Source organism: Salvelinus namaycush, chromosome 1, assembly GCF_016432855.1.
Source record: "Salvelinus namaycush isolate Seneca chromosome 1, SaNama_1.0, whole genome shotgun sequence".
Lineage (NCBI taxonomy): Eukaryota > Metazoa > Chordata > Actinopteri > Salmoniformes > Salmonidae > Salvelinus > Salvelinus namaycush.
Window position 1 is genome coordinate 68,000,505 of NC_052307.1, and position 27,480 is coordinate 68,027,984.

General features: G+C 43.3%; 1 protein-coding gene across 1 annotated transcript; it reads right to left on the reverse strand.

Moving 5' to 3' along the window:
- Positions 1 to 245: 245 nt before the first annotated feature.
- LOC120056459 (potassium voltage-gated channel subfamily C member 1-like) lies at positions 246 to 24,172 on the reverse strand. The gene is made up of 3 exons (XM_039004631.1): positions 23,624 to 24,172; positions 9,619 to 10,558; positions 246 to 520 (listed from the first exon to the last, which is right to left on the reverse strand). The coding sequence occupies exons 1-3, from the start codon at positions 24,158 to 24,160 to the stop codon at positions 246 to 248; spliced, it is 1,752 nt and encodes a 583-aa protein (XP_038860559.1). The 5' UTR covers positions 24,161 to 24,172.
- Between the last annotated feature and the right edge of the window lie 3,308 nt (positions 24,173 to 27,480).

The window sequence follows — 27,480 nt, forward strand, 5'->3', positions numbered from 1 at the left end:
TGTGTGTGCTCTCTAAAGTATCTTTTTGTGTCATGTTTCAGACTTACAGTACAACTTTGTGTGTGTGCAGTTTCTCCTCCCTGAGTGCACATGAAAGTGTGTTTGTGCTTGAGTCTAAGTGTGTTCCCTGGGGTGTGTTCCCTGAGATGTGTTCCCTGAAGTGTGTGCCCTGAGGAAGGTGTGCCCTGAGATTTAAGACCTGGGATGTGTGCCCAGATGTAGGGCCTGTGTCTAGGTGTGTCATATTACGTACCCTTCCTGACTCTGGCCGCCGTGTGGCCTGGCCGCCCGCCCATGGCCAGGAGGAAGCAGGGCTGCTGCTCGGACCGGTCAATAGGACTTAAGATCTGGCCGTCATCAGGTGACATGATCTGGTCTATGTGGGGACAGTCTTCATTGGCCAGCGCTGCTTTTTCTGCCTCCTTGGCTGACTCCTTGGCTGACTCCTTGGCTGCTCTCTTGGCTGGATCCTTGGATGTTTCCCCGTTCACTTTGGGATCTTGAAAAACAGCTTGTGGTGCTGAAACAGAGGGAGAAGAACCTAGTAGTGATTCCTCAATGGTGTGGAAGAGGATGTGTCAGCACTGGCACTTGTGTGCAAGCTTGGCTGTTTTTTAATCAACCAGGTAACACAGTTTTGAAGCACAATCATCAAACTTTTTAAAATGTAAAATCAACTTTGACCTTTCCCAACTGCCCCAAATCCCAACCACAGGAACTTCAACAAACAAAAACTTCAGACTTGCTGCTCAATTTGGCACGGAATATCTGCTTTCTTTGGTTTCCCTCACTCTCAAAACTAACAAGCTCCTGTCCTGGAAATGTACCTCCTGCCTTTACAGACATAGCAGTGACTATGTACAGGTCAATAAAATAACCGTAGTGCCACACGATTCTTCATCTTCAGTATGGTAAATAAAGGTGACCAACTCACAACAGTCTGAGAGAACATGAAACACTACCATTTGATCATCCAGGCCTCACATGTCATGCCTCGTGGGCCTTATAAGCATTACATCTCCAAACTGAACCACACAGCCCAGACCACCACTGTCACCGCTGTAGTGAAACATTATTTGTGGGTAACATTTGCAGATATTAGCAATGGTGTCTCTGCTGCATTGATGCTTCACCCCATTACACATTACAGTAATTCATCTGCTCTTGTCAGCGCAGCAGGCAGCACACAGACCCTAGCCAGCCACACACAGCCATTGTATGTGTGACGCAGACCCCCTGGGATGGAGGGAGAGGAAGGAGGGGAGAGAGAGTGGGTGATGAGTCACTTTCTTCAGAATAGTTCAATGAATAAAGACACCATTCTCTACCTCCCTCTCTCCTCCTACACTTTAATTGCAGCCTCTGTGTTCATCCCCTTCTCCCTATCCCTGTTGACTTTTGTCTTTTTTTCATCCCCCCATCCCCTCATTCATCTTTTGGATATCTGTATCCAAGTCATGGGCTCTATTGATTGGCTGTTGGCATGGTCATCGTGCATGTCTGATGTGATGAAGTGGCAGAGGATTTGTCCAGATGGTGCCTCTTTACGGGAAAGAGAAGTAGAGAAAAGATGACACAGCAGTAATGACCATATCACTGAGATCTGTCCATCACTGGCATTGTGGAGGACAACACTTCCAATAGAAGCATGATGCATTCTGGTCATTTTGGTCAGCCATCACTACAGCCACCTTACTCTCTACTTTCTACTGCACTAACAACATTTATTACAGAACCATACTCATCACTTCTCTTTCAAATGTATTGCCACACTGCACAACCACAGAAGAGATATACAGCAAGATACTGTATGTAAGTTAGCGGACCTGGTCCAGAAGTGTCTGTGTGCACGTGTGACTAAAAACAGCTCACTGAATAAATGATGACAGCAATTTCAGAGGGTGATTTTTTTTACTGCACTGGCTTGCTGTTTGGTACTGCACTCTCATAGTCATCCCAATGGCATTTCACCGGGTCCCCACTGGTCCCTTACTGTGTGTCTGTGTGTTTTGATTAGTAAAAATAGATGTGTCCATCTGTTCAAACTTCGAACAATAAGCACACACCATATTCAAGTATGCAACTAAGTAATGGATGTCATAAATAAGCAAGTAGCTTATTTGATAGCTACGTGTGTGTGTGTGTGTGTGTGTGTGTGTGTGTGTGTGTGTGTGTGTGTGTGTGTGTGTGTGTGTGTGTGTGTGTGTGTGTGTGGAGCCAGAACGCTCGATCACATCAGCTGCTCAAGGGACCATCTTTATGAGGAGTACAGTACTTTAAAAGTTATGTAACCTTTCCCAGCTCTCTTATTCCTAGAAAGTGAGTTATATTGTGTAGACTGCTGTAAAAAGTTAATTGATGCATTGTATATTTGGCAATCCTAGCCTATCCCTCATCCTAATCAAACAGCCCATGCCTCTTGTTCAAAGACTGGAGGACTCAGACAGAGTTCTCACTCCATTGGAGGCCGTATATAGAGAATGCCAACTTATGTGCCAGAATCACAACATTCTACACGCATTATTCATTTCCCCCTGAGCTGAACCCAACCCATCTTGAGGGCCCATGCTCAGCATGTTCCTGAATGTGTGTATTCATGTGTTATTACATACATGGAAATAGTTGATTACATACATATATCCCTTATAGTAACTTTGGAACAATGTCCATGTAATGTAAAGTGTTGCTCTAATGTCTCTCTGTTCAATTACCATTCAGTGACATCATGTACAGTAGATGGATGAGCTGGTCAAACTGTTTTCTGATTGGGTGCTAAATGAGTTTCAGATTGGCTGCTTATTCCATCATTCTGCTTTGCAGCCCAGTGTGAATAATAGGAGAAGCAACTGAATAGCTGCAGTTCCTGGCGGAACCTCAATCCTATTGTGCAATGTGCGTTGCTTGGACACTGTTGTCATGGCAACAGGCATTGGCATGGAAAAAAGATTGGGGAGAAATAAATAAATAAGACATTAAGTAAGAGAGAGGATGGTGGGAAGGTGAAAAAAATCTTTGTTTTTACCACCTCCAGATAATGTACATTATGGCAGTGCCTGGTGAAACTCTAACTCTCATTGGTCAAGATCATAGAAGTAATGAGACTTAGGCACATCCTGTATCATATGACTAGGCAAAGTCAGGAAGTCAGGAAGTGTGACACTTGTTAATGTTTTTCCTCTCTCCTCCAGCAGACAGGTCATTATGTCACCTCTGGTTGTTCTCTCTGCAGGGAGTCAGGTCAGATGACAGGCCCTGATGGCTCAGCGTGTAGACGCCATCTGACAGGCTACAAAGTAAAGGTGCAGATAGAGGTCAAGGTAATCTAAATGTGTTTGTTACAAACAAATAACTATCAATGAATAGTATCGTTGGAATCTAATCAGTAGAGACACCTTGTAAGTGGGACATCTTGGATCACAACTCTCCAGGGAAAACATTCATTATAAAGTTATAAAGGGTTCTATTATAAACAGGAGTACAGCCAGCGAGCGAGGGGTGCAGTGCTTTTTTGTGTGTGTGTGTGAGAGTGCTCAGAGGACTGTTAGTCATAGACATAGAGTGGAATGATGCTTGGCCGTAACATGTGGCAGTAAATAAGGAGCCATCACCAGATGCACTCATGGCCACTTCAGGCCCTCGTGGCAGGGCATATATACACACTACTTACACTATTTAATAGAAGAGGGAACCCAATGGAATCAGTTGGGCCCTATCCCTATCATGAGTAGGCGATGTACAGTATATCAGCCTGTGAGTAACTGAGAATCGCCCAAAGCTGCTTGTGCTCACCACAGCTGGCCTGGTCACCAAGCAGAAAAACATGAAAGAGCAACGCAGTCATCATCCATCCAAGGGACCTCCTGCAAATTGATAGGTTCTCTGAGGGAAACCCCCACTCTCTGCTGTCTTTGACCAACTTCCCCTATGAGTCACACAGGTTAGACACACAGGTCTCCAGGAAACCAGGCTGTCTCTTTTATTGCAGTAATTTCTAGAGTGCGATATCACTGGTGCAATGTTAGTTCAACAAGTTAACTGTGAAATAAAAGCATTCGCTGTTAAAAAAGATGTATCTACACTACCGGTCAAAAGTTTTAGAGCACCTACTCATTCAAGGGTTTTTCTTTATTTTTACTATTTTCTACATCGTAGAATAATAGTGAAAACATCAAAACTATGAAACAACATATATGGAATCATGTAGTAACCAAACAAGTGTTAAACAAATCAAAATATATTTTATATTTGAGATTCTTTAAATAGCCACTCATTGCCTTGATGACAGCTTTGCACACTCTTTACATTCACTCAACCAGCTTCACCTGTAATGCTTTCAAACTGTCTTGAAGGAGTTCCCACATATGCTAAGCACTTGTTGGCTGCTTTTCCTTCACTCTGCGGTCCGACTCATCCCAAACCATCTCAATTTGGTTGAGGTCAGGGGATTGTGGATTGCAGAGATTATCCATTCACCCACACCGCATTTCAAAAAGACACGGCAGCTGGAACCAAAAATCTCAAATTTGGACTCCAGACCAAAGGACAAATTTCCACCAGTCTAATGTCCATTGCTCGTGTTTCTTGGACCAAACAAGTCTCTTCTTCTTATTGGTGTCCTTTAGTAGTGGTTTCATTGCAGCAATTCGACCATGAAGGCCTGATTCACGCAGTCTCCTCTGAACAGTTGATGTTGAGATGTGTCTGTTACTTGAACTCTGTGAAGCATTTATTTGGGCTAGTAACTCTAATAAACTTATCCTCTGCAGCAGAGGTAACTCTGAGTCTTCCATTCAGGTGGCGGTCCTCATGAGAGCCAGTTTCATCATAGCGCTTGATGTTTTTTGCGACTGCACTTGAAGAAACTTCCAAAGTTCTTGAAATGTTCCGTATTGACTGACCTTCATGTCTTAAAGTAATGATGTACTGTCATTTCTCTTCGCTTATTTGAGCTGTTCTTGCCATAATATGGATGGTCTTTTACCAAATAGGGCTATCTTCTGTATACCCCCCTACCTTGTCACAACACAACTGATAGGCTCAAATGCATTAAGAAGGAAAGACATTCCACAAATTAACTTTTAAGAAGGCACACCTGTTAATTGAAATGCATTCCAGGTGACTACCTCATGAAGCTGGTTGAGAGAATGCCAAGAGCGTGCAAAGCTGTCATCAAGGCAAAGGGTGGCTATTTGAAGAATCTCAAATATGAAATACATTTTGATTTGTTTAAACTTTTTTGGTTACTACATGATTCCATTTGTGTTATTTAATAGTAAAGATAAAGACAAACACTTGAATGAGTAGGTGTTCTAAAGCTTATGACCGGTAGTGAATATATACAGTTGAAGTCAGAAGTTTACATACACTTAAGTTGGTGTCATTGAAACTCGTTTTTCAACCACTCCACAAATTTCTTGTTAACAAACTATAGTTTTGGCAAGTCGGTTAGGACATCTACTTTGTGCATGACACAAGTAATTTTTCCAACAATTGTTTACAGACAGAATATTTCACTTATAATTCACTGAATCACAATTCCAGTGGGTCAGAAGTTTACATCCACTAAGTTGACTGCCTTTGAACAGCTTGGAAAGTTCCAGAAAATGATGTCATGGCTTTAGAAGCTTCTGATAGGCTAATTGACATAATTTGAGTCCATTGGAGGTGTACTGGTGGATGTATTTCAAGGCCTACTTTCAAACTCATTGCCTCTTTGCTTGACATCATGGGAAAATCAAAACAAATCAACCAAGACCTCAGAAAAAAATTGTAGACCTCCACAAGTCTGGTTCATCCTTGGGAGCAATTTCCAAATGCCTGAAGGTACCATGTTCATCTGTACAAACAATAGTACGCAGTCATACCGCTCAGGAAGGAGACGCATTCTGTCTCCTAGAGATGAACGTACTTTGGTGCGAAAAGTGCAAATCAATCCCAGAACAACAGCAAAGGACCTTGTGAAGATGCTGGAGGAAACAGGTACAAAGTATCTATATCCACAGAGTCCTATATCGACCTAACCTGAAAGGCCGCTCAGCAAGGAAGAAGCCACTGCTCCAAAACCGCCATAAAAAAGCCAGACTACGGTTTGCAACTGCACATGGGGACAAAGATCGTACTTTTTGGAGCAATGTCCTCTGGTCTGATGAAACAAAAATAGAACTGTTTGGCCATAATGACCATCGTTATGTTCGGAGGAAAAAGGGGAAGGCTTGCAAGCCGAAGAACACCATCCCAACCCTGAAACACGGGGGTGGTAGCAACATGTTGTGGGGGTGCTTTGCTGCAGGAGGGACTGGTGCACTTCACAAAATAGATGGCATCATGAGGGAGGAAAATGATGTGGATATATTGAAGCAACATCTCAAGACATCAGTCAGGAAGTTAAAGCTTGGTCGCAAATGGGGTCTTCCAAATGGACAATGACCCCAAGCATACTTCCAAAGTTGTGGCAAAATGGCTTAAGGACAACAAAGTCAAGGTTTTGGAGTGGCCATCACAAAGCCCTGACCTCAAACCTATAGACAATTTGTGGACAGAACTGAAAACGTGTGTGTGAGTAAGGAGGCATACAAACCTGACTCAGTTACACCAGCTCTGTCAGGAGGAATGGGCCAAAAGTCACCCAACTTATTGTGGGAAGCTTGTGGAAGGCTACCCGTAACGTTTGACCCAAGTTAAACAATTTAAAGGCAATGCTACCAAATACTAATTGAGTGTATGTAAACTTCTGACCCACTGGGAATGTGATGAAAGAAATAAAAGCTGAAATAAATCATTCTCTCTACTAATTTCCTGACATATCACATGCTTAAAATTAAGTGGTGATCCTAACTGACATAACACAGGGAATTTTTACTTGGATTAAATGTCAGGAATTGTGAAAAACTGAGTTTAAATGTATTGGTGAGGTGTATGTAATCTTCTGACTTCAACTGTATATATATATATATATATATATATATATATATATATATATATTGTTTCTGAAAAGCTTCCTATTCTGCTACCTGGCCTATGCATCATACAAATACATTTGGCAATCAGCCAAATGAACAATATGTCTGCAGGCTTTAACTTGTTTCACAGCACTGCAGTATTTTTCCTGAGACAGCACACAAGCAGATAAGTTAACTAGGAAATATCATAAATGCATGGGTGTGATAGTCTTATGTGTGATTCATGAATTGTGATGTATTTTCCATTCCATTACCTTTAATGTTTTCATCACTGCATTAACCTGTTTTGGCTGCAGGGGCAGTATTGAGTAGCTCTGATAAAAGGTGCCCATTTCAAACGGCCTCGTACTCAATTCTTGCTCGTACAATATGCATATTATTATTACTATTGGATAGAAAACACTCTCTAGTTTCTAAAACCGTTTGAATTATATCTGTGAGTAAAACAGAACTCATTTGGCACAAACTTCCTGACCAGGAAGTGGAAAGTCTGAAATCGAGGCTCTCTTCTAAGTCCTGCCTATAAATGGGCATGATACCTATTAGTATACATGCACGTCATACACCTTCCCCTGGTTGTTAAGAGGCAGTGAGAGAAGAAATGGGGTGTTTATCTTGGTCTGAGATGGAATACGTCCTCTTGGAATGACGTGTCACCGATTTCCTGTTTTCAGGAAGGCGCGAGGAGGACAGTGGGATTGCCTTTTGAAAAGCTGTCGTTATAGGCGACTACTATCTCCGGCTTTGATTTTATTTGATACATGTGACCATATCATCGTAAAGTATGTTTTTTCAATATAGTTTAATCAGATTATTGAAAATTTTTCGGGAGTTTTGCCGTGTTCCGTTCTCTTCCGTTTGTTGACATGGAGAGATTCGTGCCACTTGGCTAGTGTGCTTGCTAAATCGAGAGGGAAAGTGGCCGTTCTAAATCCAAACAACGATTGTTCTTGACAAAGGACACCTTGTACAACATTCTGATGGAAGATCAGCAAAAGTAGGAAACATTTTATGATGCTATTTCATATATCTGTCGTACATGTGAACTAGTCGTCGGCGCCCAGCTTTTGGGTACTCTAGCTATACCGAAGCTGTATGTCGAAATGAAGTTATTTTTAGAATTCTAACACGGCGATTGCATTAAGAACTAGTGGATCTATCATTTCCTATACAACATGTATTTTTTAGTTATGTTTATGAGTAGCTATTTGGTCAGAATATGTGTGTCAGAAAAAGTGTCCGAAAAAAATCCGGACGTTGTGGGAAAAAGTAGCTAAGTTAGCACAATGTATAACCATTGATTTCAGCTCTAAATATGCACATTTTCGAACAAAACATAAGTGTATGTATAACCTGATGTTATAGGACTGTCATCTGATGAAGAATATCAAGGTTAGTCAAAAATTATATATCTTTTACTGGTTTGTTACGATCGCTAACTTTTACTTCTGGGAAATGGCTTGTGTTTTTGGCTATTGTGGTAAGCTAATATAACGCTATATTGTGTTTTCGCTGTAAAACACTTAATAAATCGGAAATATTGTCTGGAATCACAAGATGCCTGTCTTTCATTTGCTGTACACTATGTATTTTTCAGAAATGTTTTATGATGAGTATTTAGGTATTTGGCGTTGGTGTCTGTAATTATTCTGTCTGCTTTCGGTGCAATTTCTGATTGTAGTTGCAATGTAAACTATGATTTATACCTGAAATATGCACATTTTTCGAACAAAACATAGATTTATTGAATAACATGTTATAAGACTGTCATCTGATGAAGTTGTTTGTTGGTTAGTTTGGTTGGTTCTTGGTTAGTTAGGTTGGCTTTGTGCATGCTACCTGTGCTGTGAAAAATGTCTGTCCTTTTTTGTATTTGGTGGTGAGCTAACATAAATATACGTGCTGTTTTCGCTGTAAAACATTTTAAAAATCGGACATGTTGGCTGGATTCACAAGATGTGTACCTTTCATTTGCTGTATTGGACTTGTTAATGTGTGAAAGTTAAATATTTCTAAAAAATATATTTTGAATTTCGCGCCCTGCACTTGAAGTGGCTGTTGTCATATTGTGGGCGGCCTCGGGCTTGCAGCCAGAAGAAGTTTTAAACTGGTCAGGGTAGAGATGAAAAGGTAGTTGAGGGGGAGATTGGTCTGGTGTGGTATGAGGTTTGGTCTGATCTGGCATGAGGTTTGGTCTGGTGTGGTATGAGGTTTGGTCTGGTGTAGTGTGGTGTGAGGTTTGGTCTGGTGTGGTATGGTATGAGGTTTGGTTTGATCTGGCATGAGGTTTGGTCTGGTGTGGTATGAGGTTTGGTCTGGTCTGGTATGAGGATTGGTCTGGTGTGGTATGAGTTGATAATGTCTGGCGAGTGGGCAATAGAGTTGATAACATATGTGTATTTGTGGAGTGGTCACTGGTCAACATATTGCCATGTAGGGGCTCTCCACATTCAATGGCTCCTGGTGTGGAGAATGGCTGTTTTTCTGCCTGGTGAGTTAGCAGGAGGAGGAGGAGGAGAGAGGAGGATGAGGTGGAGAGAGGAGGATGAGTAGGAGGAGGAGGAGGTGGTGTGAAGGCAGGGGAGTTCAGTCTGTTCTTTGGGCATTTATTTTCTTTTCATTGAGATTCAGATGGACATTTGGCAGAAAGTTTTCCTACCTGCTCTGTTTATTTCTAAGATCTCTTCTGGTGGTTCTTGTGGGGCCAGGGGCCATGTGTCGTCCTGCGTGCTGTGGTGAGGTGAGGTTACCTCCGACTTACAGTAATTGGGGGAGCCCAGAAGTGGGGCGCGGGGGATATGCCTGTTCTTTTTCTTTGGTAACTTCTGCTTGGCCATCGCCAGGGAGTAATACATCCCAAAGTTATTGACAATAACAGGCACTGGCATGGCGATAGTCAGCACACCAGCCAGAGCACACAGCGCTCCCACCAGCATGCCAGACCATGTCTGAGGGTACATGTCTCCATAGCCCAGGGTTGTCATTGTCACCACCGCCCACCAGAATCCAATAGGAATGTTCTTGAAGTGCGTGTGCTCGCTGGCTCGGGGGTCATTGGGCTTGGCACCAATCCTTTCAGCATAGTAGATCATAGTGGCGAAAATGAGCACACCCAGGGCGAGGAAGATGATGAGGAGCAGGAACTCATTGGTGCTGGCTCGGAGTGTATGACCCAGGACACGCAGTCCCACAAAGTGCCGAGTCAGCTTAAAGATCCGGAGGATCCGGACAAAGCGTACCACACGTAGGAAACCCAGTACATCCTTAGCCGCCTTGGAAGAGAGCCCACTCAGCCCCACCTCCAGGTAGAAGGGCATGATGGCAATAAAGTCGATGATGTTGAGGGTGTTACGGAAAAACTCCAGCTTGCTCGGACAGAAAGTCACTCGCATTATGAACTCAAATGTAAACCACAGCACACAGACCCCCTCAATATAGGTGAGGAAGACCACGGTCTCAGTCTCCTGGTAGACCCGTGTGCTGTTGTCCAGCGGGTCAATTTCCGTCCGGTTGATGATGGGGTTGAAGGCCTCGTGTGTCTCCAGGCAGAAGGTGGTGATGGAAACCAGGATGAAGAACAGGGAGGCGAAGGCTATCCACTGCAAGGGAGAGATGAGAGGGAGGGAGAGAAGGAGGGAGAGGGAAAGAGAGAGGGAGAGATTATAAGCGAGGGAGCTTAGAATACAAACGTGAAGGAACAGAGCACTAGAACACCCCCACAGCTCTCTTCAGTCCTACAACACACATCTAGGTCAGTACTCTTAACTGAGTGTCACTTGAAAGGGCGTACACCTAAACTGTGGTGCTCCACCGGTAAGGGAGTTGGTAGTACTCGCGGGGCCTGCAGGGAGGAGGGGAGGGACGGAGGGGGATGTTATGTACTGTACAGGGGAAAGCTTGTTTCTGGGTCAGCTTTTGCGCCAGCACTTAAGGTATTATTTCCGGGAGGGCACTGTGTTCACCATGGCATCTGGCCCAAACGATAACATCTGACAGTGCCACCTCATAAATTTTGAATGGTGTTTTAATGCATAGTCCTTAATGTATAGGCCGCTATACACTGCTGCCCACAGATTAGGGCTGACAGCAGTGCTGCTGCTGCCAGAAGAGACTGATTGGGTTGCATAACTCCACTTAACACCACTGGACTATTAAAGCGATGCTCCAGAACTTTTGAATCATTTCAGCCAGTAGTTTTGAAAGTGGTGCTCATGAGCCAAAACAGGTCCCAGTTTTTTGTGTACTACATCATCTAATTGTGTACTACATCATCTAATTCGTGTGATATGTTACGAATCCAATTCGTACACTATGTTAAGATTTTGTTTTGCTTAAGATCCCAGACTGTATCTTTAAACAGGTCCAGGTCTGAGAGGAGGCAGGCGCTGCCAGGCACATACACAACAACCACCCTACAGTAGTGATAGAGCCAGGGTCCTACCTGGACATGAAGGGCTTAGTGATTCCATTATAGAAGAACACATGACAATTAGGTTATTTTTCCAAGACAGTAGTTTTTGTGCATGGTACACAACTTCCAACATCCTTGACTTTTAACAAACTGAGCCAAAGCAATGTCAATATAAAGGGTAAATCAAATTGATATTTTCAACTCCAAACAGTATAATACTTGCACACCTTACAACCCTGATACTCACAATAACAACAACAACCTCCCGGGAGAAAGGATTAATTGACAAAAGAAGCACACCGGGGTGTTGAGAAATGAAGTGGTCTAGTTAACCTCCAGTGACCGTTGAGAGGATTGTATAATGGAAAAAGGCACAAAAAAACATATTCTAGTTAACCCCTTTACACTTAACCTATGCAGTGCCTTTTTCCAGTAGGTTTCATTCAGGGTAGTAAATGTACCTTGTGTTCCACTGATACAATCAGATACAGAATCAGAGACAGAAAAGACAATACAGACAGTCTGACTGACTCATTAAACTGAGAGAAAGTCATTACATTTAAAGAAACTGTGCTAGAGCGATTCACTCTGATAAGGCCTATTGTTGTTGAAGGCTTTGCAAGCTGCAGGCCCTTCTGCAATGTGTGCTAATGAAATTGATAAAAGGGTACATTAGATATGCCACCTCCACCCGCCTGATGCAGCAGAGGCCTGGAGATGACGGCACACATGACAGGGAGGGTGATGTCTGAAAGACAAAAAGCCCACTGCGATTTCTTTCTTAGAAACACACACATTCATTCACACTCTCACTCTCATTCTGACACACATGCAACACACACTAGACATTGACAACAACAACAACCACAGCAGCAACAACAATAACAACAACCACGACAACCACTGCAGCAACAACAACCACAATAACACTTCAAACCACAAGTGTAAATTAAATTCAATGACTTTGTTTTCACACTCTGACTGTTTCCATATGTCCTGTCCTCCACATAAAAATAACCTTCTGGTTGGGTTTCTGAAATGAAGACAGGTTGTGGTAAGGCCAGAAGGAAGAGAAGAGAGTGTTACTGTCCTTGTCACCACAACATTTTCTCTCACAAGCCCAGCAAAGGTGACAGACTTGCTTCCATTATTTCACTGGTGTGAAAATAGATCAGCAGCATCCCTGGATGGACTTAATTACTGACACCTGTCATTGGACTGAGAATTAATACTAACTGCTGTCAACTTCCTGTGCAGAATATCCAACGTCTAAGTCCATGTGACATTGTTCTCAGAACAACCAACATTTTCTTCAACATGATCAACTATCCGTATCAATACAGCAACATCATTATTAATAAAGTATGATATGCAGCTGTAAGAGGAAAGCCTGGAACATTGGAAAAGTATCATATTGTTCACTAATGAAGGAACTTGACACATCATTGACACATCATTCAACACATCATTGAGGAACTTCTAGACAGACTGGTATCATGGCATGTGCGCAATATGTATCCTAAATGCATTCTCTAAAAGCTTTATCTTGAGACAAACTTCTAATCTCATATTACAATACATTAAGCCAACATGAGAGCCACCCTTCCTCGTTCTTACCTCTGACCTGCAGCACAAACAATGTGTGTGCATGCATGAATGTGTCTGAGCGTGTGTGTGAGAGCATGTGCTTGTTAGCATGCATGGCTGAGTGTGTAAACATCATCCAAGGCAGATTGTGATGTATTTGGTGGAAAATGGTAGCGGAATTATATTTTCCCTGGTGTTCTCAACAGAACATGTATCAGCAACATTTACAGAAAACTAATGAGCGAGTGTCTAACTATAAATGAGAGGCAAAGTGCATTATAACACACATGTGAATTACTGTATGTTGTCATGGTTTGGATGTGGGGGTGTTTCCGTAATAGATGTGTGATTAGCTTGTTGAGTTGTGATAAATCAGTGTTACAGAAAGCCAGGAAGTCATTTGAATGAACCATTAGGGAGTCAAATTTCCACCACTGTAATAGGCAAGTCAAAATAACTCAAAATACATGACATACAGATAGATGTAAGATCTTAATTTGAGCTAATTTGCTACAACAGGAAGATAATCCTTCAGAAACAGGAAATTAGAATGATTATGTGTATTATAATTAATGGACATTTTTGTAAGGATTGATACATTTTTCGTAAGGGAAAATCAAGTCTGAAATTTCAAAGTGGAAATGACCTTCAGAAACCTTTAAACCTCAATTACACTACATGTTTTAAATGTCCTGCATTGAGGGAAAGCTCTCCTGCAACAGGGGGATCAAATTAAGATCCTTTATCTGTATCATTCCGGTTTGGAGCAAATAAGTATTAGAAGTGCTGAACATGAGCCATTGTCCTGTTTGCATTACAGGTGAAGGAACCGCCTTCACACAGGACTACCTACCTACAATCCCACTCATACAATCCCATGCACAGAACTGACGCCGACCCAAACATAATGTCTACACTGCAGACTGACCAGAGCAAGCAAGCACTTGCACTGCACCTCTCAGCTCTGAGAGGGTGGTTCTTTTCCCTTTGTGTCTAGGCTGGCAGGCCTCGCCCTTCAGTGGGAGGGAGCCAAAGACAACGCTGAGTTTATAACTGAGAATATAACCTTCCTCCAAGGAAACCAATCAGCAGGCCTTTCTGTCAGAACACATCACACACTCATCAGAGATGGTTATAGGAGCCATACCGTTGGGAAATAAACACCCAGCAGCTTCACTACCAAGCCTCTGCTACATGGAACTGAATTAACAACAACACCACTAAATAAGAAGATTAATGGACAGAGATGAATAAAGGTAGAAATGTGACCATAAGAAATACTGTATGTAAGTCTGAGTGTGACACTTGGCAGTGTGCTGTACCTGCTAGTTTAAGGACACAACCACTGAGCAGAATACTGCATGGATATTAACATTCAATATGGAATTAAATCAATGGTATTGAGCACAAAATATTTGGATTTGCTGTGGGTTCTACTCTGCAAATTGTATTGGTCGCATACGCATACATTATCAGATGTTCTTCCGGATGTAGCAGAATGCTTGTGTTCCTAGTTCCAACAGTGCAGTAATATCTAACAATACACAACAACATCGCAAGCATGTCGTTTATTTGAGAGGATGCATTGAGATTGTGTATTTACTATGTAATTAAGTTAAAAGGCTGCAACGTAGACTGTGCCACAGAAAGCGTATACATGTCAAGTATATCAAGTATATGCTTAAATCAGGAAATGTTGGAAGTAAGTTACAGATGTAGGATCTTAATTTGATCACTCTTTTGTTGCTGAAATGCAAACTTGTAGTGTTATTTAGTATAAATAAGGCTTCTAAAGTTTGGCATTTCAGACATAATTTGCCCTCACGAAAAATGCATCAACCCCTGCAAAAAATGTCCATTAGTTATAATACACATAATATTTCAAATGTCCTGTTGCTGCAAGATTATTTTCCTGCTTTAGAAAACTGGCTCAAATTAAGATTCTATATCTGTATATGCTTCTGTCACAGTGCCATTGTAAGTGTAGGAGACAGCATTAAGTCAATGCTAAACAAAATAAAACTGCAACCAGACCCTTCTCTCCTACAACCCCTCCCACACTCTCCGTCTCTTTTAGACTCATGCCTCCTAGAGATGAAAGCATGTCACGTTCTCTTATGTAACGACCTTTCCCTCTATCCATCTGCCTTTCTCTGTGCTTACTGTATGCGTTTGTGACAATGTATTGCCTGTTTATGCGTGTGTATTACATGCAGTATGTGTAATTTTAGATAAATACTTATGTTTTTGATATATAGTGTGTTTTTTTATGTAAAGTGTGTTTGTTTGAGTTCGTGTTCCTAAATGTTATTAGGCATGAATCTACATGAGAGAGAGGAGAGAAAGCACATTAGGTGCTGTGTGGCTCAGTTGGTAGATCATGGCACTTGCAATGCTAAGGTTGTGGGTTTGATTCCCACAGGTGACCAGTGTGAGGAAAAAATTATGTATTCACCTTATTTGTTGGATATGTAACAATTATTTACTTAACGAACAGTAAGATATTTCTGTCCTGCTAATGCTGTGTTTTACGGTCTCCACTCTAGCACCCTGCAGCTAGTCTGGGTGTTGAGGATATGGGTTCTACTAGAGATAGCTTGAAGCTGACAATTGACTTTTGTTGGTGATAAAAACCTAAAAGCTAGCATTCTATAGACAAGATGTGGTGTGTGTAACTCGAGATAGAGAGAGCCTGGAAGAGTTAAGAACAATGCCTCATTGTCTCATCTACCTGGCATCTGGGAAACTGAGTAAAAGACCATCCTGTTAACCAACCAAGGTGGCTTATGGGAAGGTTAGAAGTGACTGACTAAGCAATCTTGGTTTCAGCTACAGTGGGGAGAACAAGTATTTGATACACTGCCGATTTTGCAGGTTTTCCTACTTACAAAGCATGTAGAGGTCTATAATTTTTATCATAGGTACACATCAACTGTGAGAGACGGAATCTAAAACAAAAATCCAGAAAATCACATTGTATGATTTTTAAGTAATTAATTTGCATTTTATTGCCTTTTCCCCACCTGTGGTTTGTGGGTAGTTGTTTTCTGTTTTGTGTTGTAGCACCTTTCAGGACTGTTTAGATTTTCGTTGATTCACTTTGTTATTTTGTATTTAGTGTTCAGTTTTTCCAATAAAGCATGAACACCAACCACGCTGCGTTTTGGTCCGATCCTTCCTGTTCATCAGACGAAGAAGATCGTTACAGGTTAAAAATATATATATAAATGAATCAAGGAAACATTATAATCAGCGGCTGATATCATAAGTGGCTTTCATTCATTAAAAAGCATATTATATCGCCAATGAACGAAACTAATGCTATACAGACAGTCAAGTCCAGAAACAAAATTCATATAACATACACATTTAGTGACAAGGTCATGCAAATGTGAAAATGACTACATTGGTTTTTCTCTCCAACAAATCAACAAATAGCCTACATCAGATCCTTTATACTGTAAAAAGGAAGTCATATTGAACTGATTGATTGAACATTTGTTTGGAAGACGTTTGTTAGCACAGTAACAGCCATTGGTAACCATGGTATGCATCCAAGGATGAAATGCTTGCTGGCTGTTTTTAGTTTTAGGTTGTAATTAGATTACCCTGTCAGAGTATGATCTGAGAGTGCCAGTAGAGACAGTAGAGATTGAACCGTGTGCTGCCGAAGCTGTATGATGCCTCAGAATGCTGAGTTAGCTCAGAGCTCCACCACCACCTCCCTCCCTGTTCCACTCACCTACTGCAGTCTCAGATGGGAGATAAAACATGAAAAGGTTATTGCTATGAAACAGGCAATCCCACTTAACTGATTTTCTGTATTACCGTGCACATCGGAAAGAGAGAATGTATATGTAGCATTTACAGCACTATAATGAACTATACAAATCCATTCATACGTAAACCACAACAGACTGAGTCATCTGAAACTATAGGAAGAAGAATAATGAGAACTTGCACATCTTGACTATATATTCTTCAAGCCAGCCATGTACAAACATCAAAGGCAAAGCCTTTACTAAAACCGTCTATCAATTAGTTTGGCTCTAAGTTATCTAAAACACTTCAAATAACGTGACTTGACAGTGCCAACACATAATTTGGCTCTGTTCCAACTGTTCCAATGCCTTGCCTTGGGTAAATTACTCACATCGACTATGAAAGCCTCTATTTTGATGAGAGGACAGAAATGATAGAAAATGATTATTTAATTATGTATACTAACTTAGCTCAATAGCCCTTATGATTACTGAGACTCAAGCACAGAGGCATAACATACTGTAACATGAATGACAGTATATGTAGGCAGACTAAACACCATAGTAAATGATGCGATACAGAAGGGATAGCAATAAGTGAGCATTATAAGGAAGCCGTGGACAGTGCTTCATCATGCTATTCAATGGCCTGGGTTTAACGTCTGCTCTCTGCTTATGGACTCCCCTGGCAACAGACACAACAAACATTTGCCTAGGCCATGTGTGTCAGTGATCCCCGTGCTCAGTGCCAGTGTGCCATTCCTCATCATCACTGCTGCCCACACCACTCACACAAAACATTTACATTTTAGTCATTTCGCAGAAGCTCTTATCCAGAGCGACTTACAGTTAGTGCATTCATCTTAAGATAGTCATAGTAAGTAGATTATTCCTCAATAAAGTAGATAACAGCAAAGTCAGAGCTAGTAAGAGGGAAAATTAAAGTGCAAGAGTTAGATCACAAAATGCTTTTGTATTTTTTAAATGGGGCGAGGTGAGGGGGGGTGCAAGTGGGGGGGTGCTGTGGGATTATTTAAGATACTCTTTGAAGAAGTAGGTTTTTAGATGTTTTTGGAAGATGGGCAGGGACTCTGCTGTCCTAGCTTCAGGGGAAAGCTGGTTCCACCATTGGGGTGCCAGAACAGAGAAGAGTTTGGACTGGGCTAAGCGGGAGCTGCCCTCCCGTAGGGGTAGGAGGGCCAAGAGACCTGATGTTGCAAAACGGAGTGCTCGGGTTGTGGTGTAGGGTTTGAGCATAGCCTGAAGGTAGGGAAGGGCAGTTCCTCTTGCTGCTCTGTAGGCAAGTACCATGGTCTTCTAGTGTATACAAGCTTTGACTTGAAGCCAGTGGAGTGTGCGGAGGAGCGGGGTGACATGGGATAACGTGGAAAGGTTGAACACCAGGCGGGCTGCAGCGTTCTGAATACGTTGCAGGGGTTTGATGGCACATCGGGGAGCCCAGCCAACATTGAGTTGCAGTAGTCCAGACGGGAGATGTCAAGTGCCTGGATTAGGACCTGTGCCGCTTCCTGTCTGAGGTAGGCTCGTACTCCACGAATGTTGTAAAGCATGATCCTGCAGAAGTGAGTTAATGCTTTGATGTTTGAAAAGAACGACAGAGTGTTGTCCAGTGTCACATCAAGGTTATTTGCACTCTGGGAGGGGGACACCGTGGAGTTATGAACTGTGTTGAAGAGGTCTTGGAGCAGACAGGCCTATATCCATCAGTAATCATCTTGGCCACACATACCAATAGAAAGTGACTACATACAGTAGGTGTGTGTTATTGTCCACAAACATGCCCTGTGATATTGATGTGGGAGTTGCATCCTGCTGTACAGTATACTGTGTGGCTATCTTGGTTAAATCATATTTGTCATACTAAATCATATGTTTTAAGTCACACACACACTTAATATAAATACTCTTATGAACATGAACAGGGGAATAAACATCAGACAAATCTGAGGGAATTCTGACATAATAAGCCTATGTCAGATAAAAACATGACGATCCGTTGAAAAGCCTCTAGTCACATTGTTGACAGAGTTCTGAGGATATCCCTGCTTCCTTCAGTGAAGCCTCATTTCCCTCCTCGTCCATAATCATGCTCTTCTACAGGCTGTCACCCTGCCTGCTGTCCCTAATGTCTGTCCATTTCTGGTCCACCAATTAGCACGGAGCAAGAAACACATTCAGTTTGACTTAACATTTAAATGCAAAACAATCTCAATCAAAACTTAGCTAAAATCACTGTAGTTTTAATCTATTTTCTTTTCAATGAGACTAAGCTATTGAAAGACATGTATGTTCATTCAATAATCATAGTGCTATTTGAGAGCCACACATTAGTGTTTTCTGTGAAAACTGGGTTGCCCTTAAGTAGGGCAAGTGTGTCAACAGGGGGGGCTCAACATTACAGAACAGTCTTATATGGGTTATATCTTCAGTGGGATAAATCTGAGTGACACCCCCATGTCAGATGGTATGGTCTGGCTGAGGTAATGGCTATGCCAGCATGTATAGCTAATGGACAAAGTGATGAATAAACTGAATAAACACTCCCTCACCACGCCTGACCATTCAGGCTGAAACTGGAAAGACAGAAAATCTTGTGTTCTAAAAAAAAATATATTTCACCTTTATTTAACCAGGTAGGCCAGTTGAGAACAAGTTCTCATTTACAACTGCGACCTGGTTTTGAAGGTCATGAAGATCAAATAGTTTTGGTGTTTAGGATTTGTCAGATGACTGTTGGGTGTATGTTCAGAGGAAAGGTTGTTGGAGCCCGTGTTATCTTGTAGATGAAGGCAGAACAAGTGAGTGTAACTTTCCTCTGTTTGGCACCGTAATGGTGGTGTGAGAGGCCTGTATTCTGCCTCAATATTTGCTCCAGTTTGAGTGCTTTTAGCTGGGTGCCTCATTCCTCTCTGCCTGGGAAATCAATTATACAGGAGCGCAGGGACAAACCCCAGTGCTTTTTAAGGGGTGTCCTGCTCCACTTCTTTTGGGAGAAAGAGCTGTGTTAGATATCCCAGTGACCAGCTTTTGATTGGTTTGTGCATTTCCCTACTGGAGTTGGACTGTGTCGATGTGTACCATGCACATGCTCACCTACATGCGCATAATGTGTTCATACAGTTACACATGTGAACCTCAATGTACTACAGCATGCCACATGGTAGACTAAGAGCAGGTGTTGTTTGATAAAGCAATACGTCCATCTATCTCGGGCCACAGCCCTCCAGACAAGCCAGTCTCTGTGTGGATCTCCTTAAAACCTAGATGACTTCCTGTTAAAGTGTGGCAAGGTTAGCCATGCAGCATGTCTTTTGTGTAATAAGATGCCTCCCTCTCTCTCTCCATTAATTACCAGGGTCTGTGCCCAACTAATTAATGTTAATCACTCCAGCCATCTAAGGAGCAACTAGCCTTGCTATGTTCAGTTCAGCCTGGATCTGTTACTCACTCTGTGGTTAGAAGCTGCCGTCCCAGTCACACTGTCTCTCTAGGGTGATTACGTAGACGTATAGCTACTTTCCATGTAGGTGCACTTTTAAGTAGAATGGATCTCCTTCTAAACTCAAGAGCAGTTTCATCCCAGATAGCTGAAGGTCGTGGTAGCTGGCAGGGTGTCTGTATGGTCAGTAGGCTCCTCACGTTAAAGCTGACAAGTCCACTTTAAAAGCATGATATTGATTTCGAAGCTCTCCCTCCACATAAACTCACTGCTGTGTTTCTTATGTGACGTGGAGTGATACATTACAACCCACAGCCATGGCTGAGTGAAAAGAAACCTCCTACCCATTCCCATCCAGCAGCTCCCACTTCCACGTCTAACCTGAACAAACCCACATCTACCCTACCTGTCCCAAAACCCCACCATACTGCATTCAGTCATGCCCTTCCTTCTCTCCCAGCTGCACAAAGTCATTTCTCATCATCCTCACCACTTAAACACATGTTTTACTTAAGTATTTATTTACATCCTTACATGAGCAGCAATTTGATCGATCAATAAACTAATCTAAAGTATTTGCCCTCTCGCAAATCCAGGCAGTAAGGGCCAAGTCATCAAAAGTCCAAGGGCACAGGATGCCTCAATGTCCCCTTTCATAAGTAGGACGACTAGTAGTTGTAGCCACGTGTCTGAATTAAGTTCCCTCAGATTGCCTTCCAAACTAAAGACAGGTTAATTTAATATAGTGCTCATATGAGAGTATGTGAGCCATGTCTGAAAGCAACATGAGTACCACTGCACTAATATCTGTCCACAAGAACAGTTGGTAGTGGTACAGACATCTAGTTATACAAACTACACCTGCTTCACATACAAAGGTACTGTATGTAACTGCATTTACTTACATCGCCGCTACACTGGCACTGCATTAATCACCATGTAATACCTAGGTAATAATTCTGCTTGTCAAGTGGGATATAGAGTGGAAGCGCAGCATGTCCGCCAGCAGGGCAGGAGGGTGTATGAGGTGGCAGAGGTGAGGTTGAGTGTTTATTAAGAAAGGTGATAATGAGGTCCTTCTTGCCACCTCTTCTGTCACCCAGCACCAACAAAAGAGACTCCAAAGGGGATATAAAAATCTGATTCTCTCTCTTTCCTTTCTTCCTTCTATATATATTATTTACATAGGAGGAAACCAAAGTTACTGGAGCAAAAGATAAGGACAGACGGTCAACATGTTTTTCCTCTGAGATCAGTGTTGCGTTTGCCCCTGCTGACCAAAATTGGGCCTAATGAGGATTTAATAACAACTAATCGACTCCCTGGCTAGCTCATCTCAAATAATTGGTCAGTACAGCAAGATTGTCACAACAAAACAATCTTGCTGCAGCAGGATTTAAACGTTTACTCCATAATGTTGCTTGATCGGCTGTTAGGCTAATAGCTGACCAAATTTAGGCTACATGAAAAGTGCAATACTGTTAATATAACCATGTGTTAGTGTGGGTTTTCAGTGAATTTATGTAAATCACAAAGCTCAACTGCATTTCCTGCGGTGCAGGAAAATTCGCAGCAACATAAGCGATCAAATTAAGATCCTACACCTGTAGCTTCACGTTTTGCACTCACAATGCTCTGTGAAGGCCCTATGGTGTGTCTGTGTACACTGCATGGTCTCTATGGTCCATTTGATCTCCAGTTGCTAAGGCACCGGGACATGGTCATTCATAGTAACTCAACGATTTACTGTCACAATGAGAGACTGAGAATGAGAAACAGGTGAAGAGAGTGAGAAAATGGGAAGGAGGCTATATGAGAGAACCAGAGTGTAGACAATAGACTTAGCTAGTGGAAGAGAGAGGGTAGACTATACTGTTACTCAACCCTGCACTATTGTAATCACTGCCCCTCAGGAGAATTGAGAGGTGCAAAAGCTGGAGTCAAGCCAGTATGCTCCAGTGTAAACGAGTAAGCAGATGCACTTATATACATTGATCTAAGCATTAATGGAAATTGACAGAGCCAAAGCAGAGGCGATTGCTTGCACTTGCATAATTTGCAAACTGCTCAGTCTCCGAGGAACAGAAAGGGGACCAATAACTAACCAAAACATAAAACATATGCTGCATAATGCATATTGATTGATTGACCAGTTGATTGATTATAGATGCATTCTGAAGATGTTATAGTATAACATGTTGTATCCTGTGCTGAGCTAGGGGAGGATAGATTTCTGATCCCTGCATCTCCTCACAGCTGTCTCAGGTCAGTAGGTCAGGATCCGTTTGGGTCAGTAAGAGACTACTTTTGAATTGTTTTCAAGTGAAGCTAAAAGGCATTGGGAATGGGAATACCAGGTGTGATAGGTGTTGTTGTTCAAAGCTAAGTCGAATTGCAAGGAGAAGAGACCGAAAGGTTAGACAAAGCTAATAATTAGGTTATAAATGCAGCTATGAGCCTACAGAAGCACGGACAGCTCCAACCAGGCGATGTAATGAATAAGCAAAATCTATAGGAGACAAATATATGTAGGACTGTTGACGTCACAAATATTCCTCTCCTTGATCACTATTCTGTTCCAGCTTAGGAAAGAGACAAGTGCATGTCTTGTTAACTCCCCCAGTGTACACACAACCTGGTTCTCATTAAAAACGGTGAGGGGCATTTAAACAATTAAACTCTCATTATAAGTTTTCTTTCATCTAGTCCACATGAGGTAATTCATAAGACCTCACATGGTCTGAAAGCAGGGTGGCTGCATGTTGCATAGGCAATGCGACAAGACGAGAGTGAGCGTAGTGCATCATCACTTAGCGATAGTTTGTGTGCTGGTGATGGACTCATAAAAAAGGGAAATCTGTAGTTCAAACAATAACAAAGCCGTCACCCCATCACTGTTCTGGTAAACAGCTGAGAGATGGGCTGGAGTAATGTAACCAGTTTCAAATTCATAGACAGGGCTATGGATGCAAGGTCTGACCATTCATGATAACAACATTTTAGGCAATACAGTGTTTGTTTACAATTGACCTGTTTAACAATGAAGTAAAAATAGCTTATATTTTGGGTTCTGATGGGCTACGATAGTTGAACTAAGCTAATCAGGTATTTGTAAGTTATATTATTCAATAATCAACGGGTATATGTCATTCATTTAAAGTCAAAAAAGGTATGTACCAACTTCAGATTTCAACTTTAAGCTTCAAATCCAATTAATATTCACGAGCCTTATTAGTACGCTACTATGAAGCCAACTTTTTTGCTTGAACGTTGGAGGAGCGTGAAAGGAACTATGTTAAAGCAAATGTCTCTCTTTCACACACTCACATGCACGAGCGCGCGAGCACAGAGAGAGAGAGATTGTAAAGCATTGTTTTTTCAGGCTAGTAGTAGGCCTATCTAAACTTTTATTGACTCAAGATGACTGATTCCAACCCTTACTTACCCTTGCATATTTAGAAGAATAGGGATCCTCGAAAAGTGCCCAAAGCAACCGCTGCCAACGTCGCCAATGCCCCCCGGATTTGGCATCTGGTCCATCAAGAGCCAACCTATTGATCATTCCCAGCGTTTCCTCATCCCCATCCTCCTCTGAATTCTCGGGAGGGCCACCCCCAAAGCTATCCAATGCCTCCTCGGCCTCTCGATGTTGCCGATAAGTCATCCAACAACATGGTTCCACGTCGGTCTCATCGATACCCCAGAACGCCAACTCCTCCTCGTACAAAGGGCCGCAAACATCTGCAGGGCAGTGCAACTTCCCCGTCCTATAGTAATTGAGGATGTGGGCAAACACACCCGGGTGCCGGTCAAAGAAAAATTCTTCAATCTTGGGATCGTAGTCAAAGTGACAGTGGGCATCCGGCTCGGCGAGCCAAGCTAACCGGGTGCCCGGTAATGTGCGAAGGGTGCTACGGTAGGTCTGGTGTCTGATACCTCCCACGTTAATCACAATACGATCGTTCTCGTCGCCTTGTCCCATTGCGTCGCTTAGGCATGTCTCGAGCAGGTTCCAGTCATTATATTGCAAAACATGTGCGAGGCAACGCAGTGAGATCTGGCCGACACATGAACTCGAGTTGAAAGAGGAAAAGAGAAGGCAGATTTCTTCCCGACTTCTTTTATTCAGCTTGCAAAAAAGCACAGGCTCCACTCAAGCTTTCAGATAAATCCCAACTTTTAATAATACAAAATAAAGCAATGCCTCAACGGATGTTTGATGTAGTTGCAAGGTAGGCTAAAGCAAGAAGCAGCCTGTGGCTGCCCCAGAAATTGATGGGAAAAAATCTAAATGTTCATGGTTTGGCTACATCACAAAACCAAAGATGAACACCCCTCCGAAAAGCGTTGATGAAATATGTGTGTAGGCTATGACTCCATATATTGAAAACCTAGTTCCAAATCCACGCCATCTTTTAATTAGGGAAACGTACAGCCCTTGTGGCATGCAACGAAAGATGAGAGCTGTGGTGCTGAACGGACAGCACCAGTCTCTCTGAGCGCACACTCCTCACACTCCATCCCTCCTCCTCTCCTCTCTCTCTTTCATCATCCCCCTCCCACTGTCTTTGAGACAAGACTCTTGCACTCCCTAATCCCTTGTCTTTCTTTATATTTTCCTCCTTGAGCAGGACTGCTACAGGGAGATCAACATTGATCCTTGACAATTACTTTACATGTTCTGTGTTCGATAATGCTCCTGAATTTCTATATGCCTAAAACACAGATCCTTGAATGAGTGCCATTGCAACCTAATGTGTTCTGTTTAAAATTATGTTCACAGGGGAATGAGGAGAGAGCCTGCAGTATATGCTGTATACCATGAGGCAGGGTTGCACAGACTCCTTGGCATGGTTTTGTAAAGTACATTAAATAACATGAATTGGTTGGAAAGGATGCACAGGTGCATGCACCTAAATTGATGAGGGGTGTGTCTGGGACAGCTGTTTTGGCTCTATCAGCACCATGGACAGGTCACATATGGGCTTCCACACAGGTGAATCAACTACATGACAACACATTTATTTTGAGCATGAAGTAGAGTCAAGTTACTATTTGTGACAGTTAGTGCTCATATATATACAGTACCAGTCAAAAGTTTGGACACACCTACTAATTCAAGGGTTTTTCTTTATTTTTACTAGTTTCTACATTGTAGAATAACTGTGAAGACATCAAAACTATGAAATAACACATATGGAATCATGTAGTAACCAAAAAAGTGCTAAACAAATCAAAAGATATTTTATATTTGAGATTCTTCAAAGTATCCACCCTTTGCCTTGATGACAACTTTGCACAGTCTTGGCATTCTCTCAACCAGCTTCATGAGGTAGTCACCTGCAATGCATTTCAATTAACAGGTGTGCCTTGTTAAAAGTTCATTTGGGGAATTTCTTTCCTTCTTAATGCCTAGTTAAGTGAAGGTTAAATAAATAAATAAAATAAAAAATGCATTTGAGCCAGTCAGTTGTGTTGTGACAAGGTACGGGTGGTATACAGAAGATAGCCCTATTTGGTAAAAGACCAAGTCCATATTATGGCAAGAACAGCTCAAATAAGCAAAGAGAAATGACAGTCCATCATTACTTTAAGACATGGTCAATCAATCCGGAAAATCTCGAGAACTTTGATAGTGTCACGATCGTCGTAACAATGAAGAGAGGAGGACCAAGGCGCAGCGTGATAACAGTACATCTTCTTTATTACCGAAGACGAACACGAAACGAACACTGACAAACTATACAAAACAACAAACAGACGAACGTGAAGCTATACAAACAATAAGTGCAGACACTGGCAACTTACACATAGACATAGACAATCACCCACAAACTACCTAATGACTATGGCTGCCTAAATATGGCTCCCAATCAGAGACAACGATAGACAGCTGTCTCTAATTGAGAACCAATCTAGGCAACCACAGACATACAAACACCTAGACTGAACACTGCCCCATAAACATACAAAAAACCCTAGACAATACAAAAACACATACATCCCCCATGTCACACCCTGACCTAACTAAAATAATAAAGAAAACAAAGATAACTAAGGCCAGGGTGTGACAGTACCCCCCCCCCCCAAAGGTGCGGACTCCGGCCGCAAAACCTGACACAGAAGGGGAGGGTCCGGGTGGGCCTTCTCACGGTGGCGGCTCGGGTGCGGGACGTGGACCCCACTCCACCATAGTCAATACCCGCTTTGGTAGCGCCTCTGGAGCGAGGACCCTTACAGCGAGTCCCGGACGGAAGACTATCCTAGAGGGCGCCACTGGACGGAGGGGCAGCTCCGGACTGAGTGGCAGCTCCGGACTGAGGGGCAGCTCCGGACTGAGGGGCAGCTCCGGACTGAGGGGCAGCTCCGGACTGAGGGGCAGCTCATGACTGAGGGGCAGCTCATGACTGGAGGGCAGCTCATGACTGGAGGGCAGCTCATGACTGGAGGGCAGCTCATGACTGGAAGGCAGCTCATGACTGGAGGGCAGCTCATGACTGGCGGGTGGCTCTGGCAGCTCCTGACTGGATGGCGGCTCTGGCAGCTCCTGGCTGACTGGTGGCTCTGGCAGCTCCTGGCTGACTGGTGGCTCTGGCAGCTCCTGGCTGACTGGCGGCTCTGGCAGCTCCTGGCTGACTGGCGGCTCTGGCAGCTCCTGGCTGACTGGCGGCTCTGGCAGCTCACGACTGGCAGCTCCTGACTGGCGGGCGGCTCTGGCAGCTCCTGACTGGCGGGCGGCTCTGGCGGCTCCTGACTGGCGGGCGGCTCTGGCGGCTCCTGACTGGCGGGCGGCTCTGGCGGCTCCTGACTGACGGGCGGCTCTAGCGGCTCCTGACTGACGGGCGGCTCTAACGGCTCGGGACAGACGGGCGGCTCTGACGGCTCGGGACAGACGGGCGGCTCTGACGGCTCGGGACAGACGGGCGGCTCTGACGGCTCGGGACAGACGGGCGGCTCTGACGGCTCGGGACAGACGGGCGGCTCAGATGGCGCTGGGCAGGCAGGCAGCTCAGACGGCGCTGTGCAGACGGACAGCTCAGGCGGCGCTGGGCAGACGGGCAGCGCAGGCGGCGTTGGGCAGACGGGCAGTGCAGGCGGCACTGAGTAGACGGCCGACTCTGACCTGCTGAGGCGCACAGTAGGCCTGGTGCGTGGTGCCGGAACTGGTGGTACCGGACTGGAGACACGCACCACTAGGCGAGTGCGGGGAGCAGGAACAGTGCACACTGGACTCTCAAGGCGCACTATAGGCCTGGTGCGTGGTACCGGCACTGGTGGTACCGGGCTGAGGGCACGTACCTC

Coding starts and splice junctions, on each gene's coding strand:
- LOC120056459 (XM_039004631.1), bottom strand. CDS start 24,160: ATGGGACAAGGCGACGAGAACGATCGTATTGTGATTAACGTGGGAGGT. Junction 10,559..23,623: donor ATTCTTCTAAATATGCAAGG/GTAAGTAAGGGT, acceptor TCTCCCTTGCAG/TGGATAGCCTTCGCCTCCCT. Junction 521..9,618: donor CTTAGAAATAAACAGAGCAG/GTAGGAAAACTT, acceptor CCTCTGTTTCAG/CACCACAAGCTGTTTTTCAA.